General features: G+C 36.5%; 1 protein-coding gene across 1 annotated transcript in view; it reads left to right on the top strand.

Annotated features, from left to right (window-relative positions):
- Positions 1-8,712: 8,712 nt before the first annotated feature.
- The window catches only part of LOC129274065 (vascular endothelial growth factor receptor 1-like), a 40,786-nt gene continuing 34,680 nt past the window's right edge, over positions 8,713-14,818 (top strand). The window contains exon 1 of the mRNA XM_064108707.1: positions 8,713-9,097. Coding sequence (XP_063964777.1) covers positions 8,731-9,097 — 367 coding nt within the window. The 5' untranslated portion in view covers positions 8,713-8,730. The remainder of the gene's footprint in view (positions 9,098-14,818) is intronic.

The raw sequence follows: 14,818 nt of genomic DNA on the forward strand, positions 1-14,818 counted from the left end.
TACTTCCAGCTCATCCTCCTCTTCCCTCCCCTCCCCTCTGGTCCACTCCTCCCTCCTCTTCCCTCTCCTTCATCTCATTTTCTCCCTTCTCCATCTTCTACCTCTCTGGACCCCTCCATCCTTCCTCCTCATTCTCCACCACATTTTCATGTTCATAACCGCAATATCTCCAACCCTACCTCCACCCCACCTTCATGCTCTCCTACCACTCCTCATCTACCATGGAGCTATATAGCATATACATTGTAGCTCCATGCTCCTTCATTTTCCTCTTTCTTCCTTTGGCCCCCTCTCTCCCTCTGTTCTGCCCCCCTGTCATTCACTATCTATCTTCAATCATTTATACATGTTCATAATCATTAATTCGCTTATGTAAACCAATTGTCAGTAGATCCTTGCATGCGGTTTCTCAATCACGTCACTTTTAGTCATTCAGATACTCATCGAAATTTCCCAGTGCAGTCCGCATTGTCATTTAATTGCTCATCCCAGGAGAGTATATAGACGTCACAATATATGATGATGGTCATTAACATCATCATTAAATCACATGACATGTGTGCATGATGTGTCAGCTGTCTCATATTACCACTACAAAGTCCGTTTATCATGATTGCTTGCTGTGATTCATTTCTCTCTCTCTATATATATACGCTTGGAATGTAAGGTAGATGTCAAGAAACAAACATGAAAGTAAAAAAAACTACTCCGCTTTTTAATGAGAAATTGATATTGGTAGGGGAAGCGAGATACATGATGGTAGTTAGATTCTCAATCGAAATTATATTTTGTTCAAAAGTTTTGAAGTCGCATTATTTTGTTTGCAACTTTTTTTGCAGCGGACATTCAATAGCAATGTGTTTGCATTGACAATTTTGCTCGTCAGGTATGATGGTGAGGTCCTATGCAAGGCTACATATGAATAGAACCAATACATGATTACATGATTATGATATAGGCATACAGGTAAATGGATCAACAATGTTGTGTGTACAAGCATGTATAATCGATATTCAAGGAATTTCATTGATATTAGGCCTATATTCATTTTTATATGATATCAAATACAATGTACATGTGAGCCCAGCGAATGATATCAATGGAATACATGTACATGCGTGTCAACCTGTGCTATCAATCTATTACATTATTTTTCTGTTAAAACGCCCGAATGTCAAAAGTATGGTAAGGAAATCCGACAATATATCGACCTGTTTTTCCGGGCTGTTTTTCCTCCTTTGAGAACGAGACGAGGTATATTCCCAATCCCAGAGAGTACATGGTGGGGGTATTCTAGTAAATCTCTGCATTAATTCAGGTTTACTGTTTTCTCCTCATGCCCAGTTACACCGGCGGGGAACGATCCGATCCGACCAAATCTATTACGGTATTCCCAATGACATATCGTCGGTCGGTTTGGAGTTGATTTCGTCGTTGTGGCTGTAACATCGACCGTCTTTGAAAACATCCATCTCAGAGGAGAGTAATACGTGATTATAGGTCGACCATCATTATTCATTTCTGTCCTCCTACACGTAAGAAACAAGCAAAACTCATCGGTTCCGTGTTGTCGAAGTCTACATTCATATTTTTGGCTTTAATAGACCACGTTCGTACATGTATTTCACTCATTTCATTTATAGATAATAGTGATGAATATACGACAGGAAAATTAGGCCTTTGGCATCTGTTCTTTGCCAACATCGTCCCACACAGGTCAAATTCCGGCTGTAAAATTGCGAATTCACACATAACTCATCCAATGATTTATTCAAATCATCCTGCAGTAAACAAGGAAGTTTAAAAAAATTGAAATTGGTGGTTACATGTAGGCTTACTGTAATCATGGCGATGAACTGACCAACTTTTGGTTTTGAAATATCTTCATGCAATCTTGTTTTTAATCAACAGTTAGTTATTGTGGTTAATGTTTTCATAAATTTTGGTCATGTTGGTCAAGCTCATGGGAATTCTGTGGCTACTCATATCAGTTATGGTATTTTTGTAGGTCAGAAATGACTGTCATATCATATTTGCATTTATTTCCAAATATAAAGCCTACAATGGTATTGAATAAAAATACCATATAGCACGCAATTCGATGCATAAAGCGTTTATGATGTAATCACAAAGAAGAACAGTTTGGCGAACGATAGTTTGATCACCACAATTCAAAGTGAAAACAATTCGTGGAAAGTTCATTTTACGCCCTTGCATGCATTACAGCAACACTCCAATTGCTTTTGACTCTTTTGAGTCAGTGATGACGTCATCATAATCAGTCGGGGAAACAGGCCACCATGACCATTTAGGCGTCGACCTGTCGGATTATATTCATCGGCGGATCCAAATGAGGTCGCCAATAAGGGGGCAGAAAATGTCTCTAATTTCCCCCCGAATATCCCACAAGCAAGAAAAACAGGGCATCACTCTTTGAAAAGGTGTAGTTGGGGGGGGGGGGGGTTCTTTCTCTTGTAAAGTACATGTAAATACATTGACGGGTCTTCAAGACGACGTGGGGGGGGGGGGGTGGCGCCCCTGGATCCGACACTGGATATTATCATAAGAGTATCACTTAAAGGTCAAGTCCACCTCAGAAAAATGTTGTTTTGAATCAATAGAGAAAATCAGACAAGCATTATGCTGAAAAGTTCGTCAAAATCGGATGTAAATTAAGAAAGTTATGACATTTTAAATTTTCGCTTATTTTTCACAAAATAGTTATTCGCACAATTTAGTCACATGCAAATGAGAGAATCCATGATGTCCCTCATTCACTATTTCTTTCGTTTTTTATTGTTTGAATTATACAATATTTCAATTTTTTACAGATTTGACAATTATGGACCAACTTGACTGAACCATAAAATGTTAAACAATGGTAATTCCACATGTTCAGGGAGAAATAAAACTTTGTTTCACAGAACAAGTGGGAGAAAATTTGAATATTTCATATTTCATATAATAAAATACAAAAGTAATAGTGAGTGAGTGATGTCATCATTTCCCTCATTTGCATACCGACCGGGATGTGCATATAACTATTTTGTGAAATTAAGCTAAACTTAAAAATATCATAACTTTCTTATTTTACATCCAATTTTGATGAAATTTTCATTGTTATGCTTGTTGGATTTTTCTCTTTTTATTCAAATCAACTTTTTGTTGGGGGAAGGCTTGTCCTTTTCAAGTTCTCTCCTCCCTTTGACGTACAATATGGTGGTATTTCTGATTGTGCGTTGTATTATGAACACGATGGATATGTGTTTGTTTTTGTCTGCTTGCGTCAGATAAATTGAAACAAATGGTACTTTGACACTGTTTAGTCGTAAATCCTGCGTTTTATTTTTAGAGGTCATGACCCGGATCGGAGGTCAGAGAATCAGCCGCCATTTCAATAACAACGTTTTCACTAACTCGACATACATGTTCATGTGATTTCAAATAGACATGATAGCGTGTTTCTATACTATAGGTACATATACGTCAGGCCTACACTACATGTCACGCATGACAAATGATAAGCCCCACTACATTCCAGTTCACGAGTTATCCTTTGAAGGTTTCCACCATTACCCATCCGCCCCCGTCATGCCAAATGCATCTGCAGAAATCAATACAACGTGTTTAAAAAGTTCTAGGAATCGTACAAGTAGCTTTTGTCGTTTGTCATCTCGTAATTGAGTTTATAAAATGGAAAATAATTATAGTAGTAGTTGTATATTTATTTTGATTTGTTTATTTATTTTATTTTGATTTATTATTAGTATTATGTATTTATTATTATTATTATTATTATTATTTTTTTTTTTTTTGGGGGGGGGGGGCGCTCTGCTCACCCCCTTTAACACCGCCCTTTACACGCATATAATTTTGGCCATGTAGAAACGTCATTCATGTAAGAATCAAATGGGACTGAATCCGCATTTTGTGGCAAATATTATCGGAAATGAAGTGATGTTACCGAGGGCAAAGGAGCAGGAAAAGAGCGGTATGACGTCATCATGTCGCACTAAAGGACAAGTCGACCACATGCAAATAAAATTTAGCTCGAACAAATGAATTACAGGTAGATCTATGTCAACTTGAACTTTTACGGAAATGTATTGTGTTAACAAACTATAATTCAATTCTGGATGGCTTACTTGAAATCTATCTAGGATCCATAAAAGTGTGTATAAAATCGAGTAGGCCTACATAATAAAATCCAATCCATCATTTTACTAGTCATCTTGACATTGTCATTAACAAATTATAGATATTGCTAAGCCATATACGTGCAATGTCAGTCGTGCTGGTAGGCTATTAAAGTTAATGAGATTGTCTATAGCGTGGTTATGAATAGGCTTTCTCAGTATAGGTTTTACGCATGCACTTGAAATTTAAAAATCATCTTCTTGTTTTTTGTTTAAATAACACGACACACAATGCTGCTCATAAGTAGGCATTTTTTTCCTTTTTCTGTGTTTTAGATGCTGTATACATTGACCTATTCATTGCATTGCTTTGAAGAACAAGTATGACAACTGATACTTCTTCCTTCAAGAGGAAAAAAAAAGATTTCTCAGCATAATGAGAATGTGGTCAGTAATTTTCAATGGCGATTAAAGGTCAAGTCCACCCCAGGAAAATACTGACTTGAATAAATAGAGAAAAATCAAACTAGCATAGTGCTGAAAATTTCATCAAAATCGGACGGAAAATAAGAAAGTTATGACATTTTAAAGTTTCGCTTATTTTTCACAAAACAGTGATATGCACAACTAGGTGACTCAGTCGATGATGTCCATCACTCACTATTTCTTTTGTTTTTTATTGTTTGGATTATACAATATTTCATTTTTTATAGATTTGACAATAAGGACCAACTTGACTGAACCATATAGTATTAAACAATGCTAATTCCACATGTTCAGTGGGAATTAATCGTTGTATCACTTGACAATCAAGAGAAAATTCGAATATTTAATATTTCATATAATAAAATACAAAAGAAATAGTGAGTGGATGACGTCATAGTCTCCCCATTTGCATACCAGCCAGGATGTGCATATAACTGTTTTGTGAAATTAAGCGAAATTTTAAAATGTCATAACTTTCTTATTTTACATCCGATTTTGATGAAATTTTCAGTGTTATGCTTGTTGGATTTTTCTCTTTTTATTCAAATCAACTTTTTGTTGGGGTGGACTTGTCCTTTAAGGAGTTTAAAATCTGTATTTTTAAGCTCTTCATAGTCATGATACGTGTAGTTATTCGTGTAATGTTTGCACTGGTATGACAATTATACTTACGTGTCTTCTCCGATTCATTCTCTTGCACATTTCTATTTTGCAGAACTGAACAATTGCATGTAATATCTAGAGCTCAAAATCAAACATATTTGCATAATGAGCATTTGGGGAGTCAAAAATCAAGTCCACTCAAGAATAAATGATGATTTGAATAAATAGAGAGAAGTTAAACAGGCATAATGTTGAAAATGTCATCAAAATTGGATGTAAAATAAAGAAGTTATGATGAGAGTTTAAAGTTTCGCTTCTTTTTCCACAAAACATTTATATGCACAACTCAGTGATATGCAAATGAGAGAGTCGATGATGTCCCTCACTCACAATTTAAGAAAAAAATATAATATATCATTTTTACAGATTTGAAAATAAGGACCAACTTGACTGTACCATAAATTTGTAAAACAATGGTAATTCCACATGTTCAGTGAGGAGAAAACTCTGTTTCACAGGACAATGAGGAGCAAATTAGAATATTTCATACAATAAAATACAAAAGAAAAAGTGAGTGGGTGACGTCATTACTCATTAGTCCTCGCATCATGCTCATTTGCATACCGACCACAATGTGCAAATAACTTTATTTTGAAATTAAACGAAACTTAAAAATGTCATAACTTTCTTATTTTACGTCCGATTTTGATGAAATTTTCAGTGCTATGCTTGTTGGATATTCCTCTAATTTATTTAAAACAACTTTTTGTTGGGGTGGACTTGTCTTTTAAGGTTTACTTCGTAATTCGGAATGGTAACCTCTTCAAAATTTGTACGATTTGTTCCTCTTCTGATTGAATAAATTTATATACATGTTCCATTTTGCCGAACAGAACCGTATACATGACATATTTTCTTTGATTGATTACGTGATATTTGCCAACCAAGATTGAAACTTCGACATGCCCCAGGCGATCATTGATTCATGATTGGTCATTATTTCTATAGAAGGGTCGTATAATAAAATTTATAGTCTGATATTCTCTCAGTAAACACACGTTACTGTTAAGAATCAAAGTGCCTGAGCGTGTAGGCCATATAGCTCCATGATAAAATATAACTATTGCAATATTTAAACTTTACTGATCCAAATGCATTTTTACAAATGTATCTTTAAAAATCCTGATGTAATCACTCTCATTTATATAGTAGTTTTAAATATGAAATTTTTTATTGAAAAACTACAAATATTTGCGAAACTTTGCAACAGTGAGTTGTTATTTCCAGTTTTTGAATTAAAAATGCCATAGGGGAAAGCGGGGCGAGTCCGCCCCTTTTTTCACGCCCTTCTAGAATCGTCATTTTATTTGCAGGAAGGTCGTACTTTAGGACATGTAGGATGTATAAACGTCTAGGTAATATCTACCTAATACCTTATTTTCGGCGAGGACATACGGTTTTCATGGTTTTGGAAAAATGGGCCGAAAAGAAAATTTTCGCTTCAGGGCGAACCTGCCCCATCCTGGGCAAGTACGCCGGTTAGGCAGGGCGAGTTCGCCCATACGGAAAAACAGTGATACATGTATATGAAACAAAATGATGTGTTCAAAGACACCAAACATTTTTTTTTCATATTGGAACAACAACGATTTCTAGCTCGATAATCTATGAAAATGTATTATGATTTAGCACATATACCGACATACTTGCATGTCATGTCATGTTTATAAGGATATTTTTGTAGGCCTATGGGCTTTTTATGTAATTTTCTGGAATTCCGAGCAGATGATGACCTCTCGCCAAGGTATGTAGCCTTGTCGAGGCCCTGTCGGCTGCTTGTCGAGCGAACATGGCGAAGCAAGGGAGAGAGCGAAGCAGAGCTCGCACCAGGCCTAATTCGCTTCTAGGAAATCCCTCGCTTCGCTCGGGAAGCAGCCGCCAGGGCCTCGACAAGAGGCTACTAGGTATGTTGCTACCTTTGGGCAGGTTAACATTACATCATCAACAAATCCTACATCCAGTCACAGCAAAGTAGAAAAAACACGTGGTGGGCGGACTTGCCCCGGGGGCGGATTAGCCCCGCTCTCCCCTATCTTTGACAAATTTTGTTAAAATTTTGAAGTTAAATATTGTTCTCGTTTTTCACATTATAATGAATTCATTGTATGATTGATTTACGTGTCATGTGTCAAAGTAAAAACTAAACATGGGGTTACGGTCAATCTATGAATACGTGCTCCGCAGTTGTTTTCAGCTCTGCTGTTGCCAAATGGGTAATTTGCCCTTTAATAATAGAAACGATGGAATGTAAAATTTGTCACGTTTTTCGGCCTGGTCATTGATCACCATGGTAACTCGATTCCTCGATCACTGTGATGACTGTTTTTCTCTTGGTGCTTATTAAATTCTCCTACGAAAATCCAAAGGTGTTACATCCATAACCTTCTTCATCTATCTTAGTAGGTGTACCCTTTCGCTCATCACCGTGTTTTAGTGTTCAGTTGAATTGAATCTTCAGAAAAATGATAGAAAGACGATACACGAAGAAGGTACAGGAGGTCGCGTAGTACTGAGTATGACTAATAATGAGTTCTATCGGTGAAATAACCCCCCCTTTTTTTTGGGGGGGGGGGGGGCAGACATACATGTAGCATATTAGGAAAAATTCTTACAAAGCTGCAGCGAGCGAGAGAATTGAGCGAACAACTGTTTTGGCCGTTTAAATACAACAATAAGATTTTGTAATAGATTTGACTTAACTGCTTAATATCCAGAAAAGAATGTAATATATTGGCGCCGCTTTTCCGACGGCGGCGGCGGCGTCAACACCAAATCTTAACCGAAGGTCAAGTTTTTATGGACCTAGTTCGTGAAACTTGGACATAAGGTTAATCAAGTTTTACTGAACATCCTGCCTGAGTTTCGAGTCACATGACGAAGGTCAAAGGTAATTTAGGGTCAATGAACTTTGGCCAAATTAAGGGTATCTGTTGAATTACCATTATAACTTTGAAAGTTTATGGATCTGATTAATGAAACTTGGACATAAGAGTCATCAAGTATCACTGAACATCCTGTGCTAGTTTCAGGTCACATGATCAAGGTCAAAGGTCATTTAAGGTCAATGAACTGTGGCCAAGTTAGGGGTATTTGTTGAATTACCATCATAACTTTGAAAGTTTATTGGTCTAGTTCATACAACTTGGACATAAGAGTAATCAAGTATCACTGAACATCCTGTGCGAATTTTAGTGTAAAAGTTGTTCTATAACTGTATTATGTACCTACAACCCATGTTCTGCGCATAGCCCTTTTCACTATTAGGTGGAACATTTATATTTCATCTAAAACTGAATAAATTTTCAGTGTTGTGCTTTTTAGAATTATTATGTAGGCCCTAATACTCGATTTTGCTGTGTCTGCTGTTTACTTTTAGTTCCGGCTCTTAATTCTATTACTTCTCTTTTATTCCATATGTCCAGTGCCAGTGACATGCCAGAGCATAATGGTGACGGTCTACCCAGACACTGTCCAGGTAACTGAGGGATCCAGTGCAACTCTCTATTGTAATTATACCATGCCCTCCATTGTCTCAAGCCTAGACCAGGCTCTAAACCAGGACCTAGACCAGGACCTAGAACCAGAACAGTCTAACCAGGAACAAACGGTCACATGGTTAAAAGATGGCGTCATCCTTAGGTCTTATACCGGTAACCTTGCCATAGTTTCCCAGAGTGGTGGTAGGGTAAGCTTAGTGGCCCCAGCATCGCTGAGGATATCGAGAGTTGTTGATGAGGACAGTGGATCGTACACCTGCAAGATTGAGCAACGAGGTCTGGTGGGGTCGGCATCAGCTACTCTTAATGTTCAAGGTAAATACTTCTAAATTCATGCGGTGTTGGATAGTACACTGTGTCACAAAGTGTATTCACAGTGTAGTGGAGTATGTGAAGATGTGATTCACACGGTTAGAATGTTCAAATTTAATAGTGTGAAGCTAATTCATGCTGTGTTCCGCATGGTGAACACACTGTGGGAGATCTTTTTCCACACTGTGAACACACTCTGGGTCAGTGGGTGTCACAGTGGGATTACACTGGGCGACTGTGTTCCACATTGTGACCACACTGGGGGAGACTGTTTCAAACTTGACAACTGTGTTCCACACTGAATACACTGTGGATCAGTGGGTTTCACAGTGAGATTACACTGGGTGACTGGGTTTCACACTGTGGGTCAGTGGATGTCACAGTGGGATTACACTGGGTGACTGTGTTCCACATTGTGAACACACTGTTGGAGACTGTTCCAAACTGGATGATTGTGTTCCACACTGTGAACACACTATGGGAGACTGTTCCAAACTGGACGACTGTGTTCTACACTGTGAACACACTGTGGGAGACTGTTCCAAACTGGACGACTGTGTTCTACACTGTGAGCACACTGTGGGAGACTGTTCCAAACTGGATGACTGTGTTCTACACTGTGAACACACTGTGGGAGACTGTTCCAAACTGGACGACTGTGTTCTACACTGTGAGCACACTGTGGGAGACTGTTCCAAACTGGACGACTGTGTTCCACACTGTGAACACCTTGTGCATAACAGTGCATCACTGCTCTTTCCAGCAAGGGTAGGGGATGCTAAGCTAAAAGTCCTATTTCATGGGAACTACCAGGAGCCTGTGGTATAAACCCACTGTATTTACTGTGGTAAATTTTGATGGCTGTGTTGTTACAAAGACACCACAAATGTAGTCTTTTGTAATAGGTCCCAGAATATCATCCACAACCCCATTGCATGAAACATTTTTTTTTCTTTTTACATCCAAGAAGGCCTGCAGTATAGGCCTACAAATTTCCTAAGGCTCTTTAGTTCATTTCCCATAGTGTATATGCCATATATGACATGTAGAATTTCTTGTAATTGGTCCATACATAAGACCGGCTTATCTCCCTGACATAGCACCAAGGCCTGCTTCATTCTATACATTCAATATGAGACATAGAAACCTTGCTCATCCATAATTGACCATCACCAGTCTTGACTGCCTTACATGGTATCCCTTGTAAGCTGTGTATGTTTGTACTTTGATGTAAAATGAATTTACATGAAATGAATAGGGACTGGGGCACAAACATAACCAATATAACACAAAAGTGCTATGGTGGTCTTGACATTTAAAAGTTGTAATATTTTGAAATAGGGGAGTTATTTTTGTTGTGCTTATTTATGAGCTGAACTGTCATGTATACCTGCTTTTCATCTGTATTGTTATTATTTAAATACTCTCTTTGTGTATTCATATCCATTATATTCCTTTGCCCTTTAGTAAGTGCATTTCATTATCAATAGTATCAATACTAATCTTTACGTAGTATTCTGTATGTATGTCTCTCTCTCTTTCATCCGTCATGCAGGGGCGGTGCCACCAGGGTGCCAGGGTCTTCGTACTTCATATAGGGGGGGGGGGGTGAGATGACCGGAAATTTATGTTATATTTATTTCTCCGTTGAATAATTTAAGGGTATTGTAGACTTACACTCTCACACCCCTCTCTGTCATATACTTCTTCCTTCCTTCTTTTTCTTTCTTTGTTTTTCCTACTTTTCATGTTTCTTCAAGTTCATTAGTTGAACAATCATAGGGAAATGTGAGGTCACCTCCTGGCCCCTTTTCTGGTACTAGTACCAGTACTGCCCCTGTACACGTGATAATTCTCAAGGGCGTAGGCTAGGGGGTTCACTGGGTGCACGTGCACCCTCCCGCTGAGGCAGAGGAGTTCCGACACTGGCAAGCGAAATGAAATTTGTACCCCTTCTTCTGCTTTCAACAGCTGATTTTCCAAACTTTGGTTCCACCTCCCCAAGATGTGCATCCCCATACCACTTTAATAGTTCCACCTCCCCAGGATGTGCACCTCCTCATGTTCAAACCAGCCTATGCCCTTGATTATGTGCATGTAACTCCATGACTATATGGCTATGATATATGAAATGGTGAAAGGGAAGTCATGCAACATGTATTTAAATGCTTCTTAGTAATTCATATATCATGTGGCTATAATATATATATAAAAAGAGAGAGAGAGAGGAAAGTCTTCCAACGTGTATGTAAATGCTTCTTATTCATTCATATCCCACACACTTTATGGAACAGGGACAGGTAAGATCATCATTGTCTGTATTTTCATTTTCCTTATTAGTGTCTGTTATATATAATTTGCAGGAATAAAAATAACCCCATGCTTTCTAGAAAAAGTTTCTTATCATTTTTGACTGACTTTCACAACATAGTTCTGAAGAAAAAAAACATGTTCTGATTGGCTATGTCTCCATGCATTATCTGTACATTGCATGTAACAACACTGTGAACTTAGCGGAAAAAACACCCAAAACTAGCCTGGCTGTCATAGAATCTAATTAATTTTATATCATAGGAGAAAAGATTAGCCTTTGATTTCACCCAGTTGCAAATCAGTCATGCACAAATGATTATGACTCATTAAATGCGATAATGCATATTTTCAGACCTTTCTGCGATCATTAAAACATAACTCGAAAAGTTGTAACACTTCAGTGATCATGATTTCTTATTTTTATTTTCCGAGAGATGAGATGATATCTCCTTATTTGATACTTCTTCTTTATTTTGACAGGAAATGGGAGATGAGTAGAAATCTGAACCCTGTCAAAAAGTCAATTAAACTCAATGCAGCAATTAGTCAGGCATTCATTCATCCAAAACATTTGCAGAATAAGTAATACCAATTGTAATTCTAAGAATTATATTAAAGGTCAAGTCCACCCCAGAAAAATGTTGATTTGAATAAATAGAGAAAAATCAAACTAGCAAAACGCTGAAAATTTCATCAAAATCGGATGTAAAATAAGAAAGTTTTGACATTTTAAAATTTTGCTTATTTTTCACAAAAGAATGATATGCACAACTCAAATGAGACAATCGATGATGTCCCTCACTCACTTACTTTTTCTTTTGTTTTTTATTGTTTGAATTGTACAATATTTCATTTTTTTTAGATTTGACAATAAGGACCAACTTGACTGAATCACATACTATTAAACAATACTCATTCCTCATGTTCAGGGAGGAATTAATTGTTGTTTCACTCAACAATGAGGAGAAAAATAGAATATTTCTTATTTCATATAATAAAATACAAAATAAATAGTGAGTGGATGACGTCATCAGTCTCCTCATTTGTATATCCACCAGGATGTGCATATAACTATTTTGTGAAATTAAGCAAAACTTTAAAATGTCATAACTTTCTTATTTTACATCCAATTTTGATGAAATTTTCAGTGTTATGCTTGTTGGATTTTTCTCTTTTCATTCAAATCAACTTTTTGTTGGGGTGGACTTGTCCTTTAAATGACAAGATGTATCTTTTCTCCAAAAATAACCCCACTGAAGCATACAGACTCAATTCACTGGCACATGCATTTATATGATAATATCATAGAGCTACGTGTACATGTATGTTGTAAGGTTTTGGAAAGTTTCAGTTGTAATTTTTTTTTCTAGGTTGAGTCCTAGGACTCTTGAATTTAAATCCTTAAAGCATTATAGGTCGTATACTTTCAGTCTAGACACATTTCTAACTGACTAAGGTGTATTCATGTATATTTAAAATGATACAGCAATATTTCATTTTATGCTTTGCCATTTGATTATCTTTTTTTATTTCAATCTATGCTATAATTTTGCCAAAGATTATGTTTGACATTTCTATTTCTTTCTCTCCCTCTCCCATCCTGCATCTTTCTCTCTCATTCTCTCTCCCTCTTTCCCCTTTGTCTATTTTATTCTTTTTCTTTCCCTCTCTCTCTGTCTCTCTCTTTATATCCATCTATCTCTTCCCCTGTTCTCTCTACCTCCTTGTCTCTCTTTTTTCCTGTCTACTGGCCTCTCTCTCTCTCTCTCTCTCTCTCCATCTCTCCCTCCATCTCTCTCTTCGTGATTCTTGTTATTTTCGTTTACTCATTAACTAAACTGGTGATTTTTTTAACACAAATCATCTTCAGTACATGTATATCTATTTTGTGTTTGTGTTGCATTTGAAAGTTTTGAAATATTGTTTTTGTTTGTTTTTTAACAATGTTATTTTTTTAATATCTTTTCTCTGTTGCTTGCATACAGGCAAAAACATCAGAATTTGCACGTCTTTAAATTTTGTTTCGGTACAATTTTTAGGACAAGCTGGGTGTACAGACTTTAATCTGAAGACCCTGTAGATCAATTCTTCTCCAGTTACAATTTGATTTTAATAAATAGAGGAGAATCAAAGAAGTCTGACACTGAAAATGCCATCAAGAAGGGTGGATCATTGCTTGATATTTAAATGTTTTTCACTGAATAATAGGATGATCTCAAAAACTTTACTATTTAGATTTGATTTGAGTGGCCTCATATAATTTGAAAAGAAATGATCCATATCATTACATATGAAATGGTATACTAATATTATTCATGATCACAAACTACTGTGGGACTCTGACAGATATACTTGCACATGTGGGATCTACAAAGTATGCATACTATCTTTTTATGATTAGACATTCCTTGTATTTGAATAGAAGCCCTATTGAAGAAGATTAGAATTATGATTTTATATGAAAGGTGTTATTCTACTTGTGTTGTTTGTCATTGTTTTTAATTTTATGTGTATGTACTTTCAATGAAATGTTGTCCTTTATTTTGTATGGCTGTTGTCGTTGCGTTAATGGTATTTAGTGAACAAAGTTGGTAGCAACAACAAACACTTCACAGAAAATATGTTCCATTTGATATATATTGTGTATATGTATTGGGTGTGTTGTATACAGTATGTTTTACTTACATATCAGATCTTATTTTCTCATACAATTACGTGATTCTGATTTTGACAGGCGAAATTCAATATACATGTTAAATACTTTTTTTTTGGGGGGGGGGGGAGGGTATGTAAATTTCTGACATACCAATTTATGTATTCATATCGTGATATTCTGCCATTGATACATTTTTTTTAATTATTTAACTTTGATTGATTTTAGATTTAGAGAAACTGGAAATGATTGTTGTATCTTATGGATGACATGGACAAATTCAATGGAGAAAATATTTTCTTGAATTTTGTTTGTCAAAACACATTCCAAATTGGGCATGCTGATTAAAATACTTTTGATGTCATATATCATGTCGTCAATCAAAGACCTAAATGAACAAGCCAGGTTCTTCAAAGCCTTGAAATTATGGTCCATTAACCTCAGAGAGGTACATATATGGCAATGGTATTAATTTCCTTGATTGACCATATCTGTCCATGCAAGAAGGAATACAATTTCTAATATTGATGACATGACCGGCCGATATCTTGAATTTGATATATAATTTGGTTGATGTACTCATACCATTGGAGTGAAAGCATTCTGCATGTAACCATATCCTTACAACACCAACTCTGGCGACTTTGAACACAATACAGATTAATTTTAATAAAAGTATGCAATTTTGGCCGGGCAACCCAATTATAACTGGATTTCTACTTCTATTATTCATTGATAATAAGAACAGGTAAATTCCT

The sequence above is a fragment of the Lytechinus pictus genome, chromosome 13, assembly GCF_037042905.1.
Source record: "Lytechinus pictus isolate F3 Inbred chromosome 13, Lp3.0, whole genome shotgun sequence".
NCBI classification, from domain to species: Eukaryota; Metazoa; Echinodermata; class Echinoidea; order Temnopleuroida; family Toxopneustidae; genus Lytechinus; species Lytechinus pictus.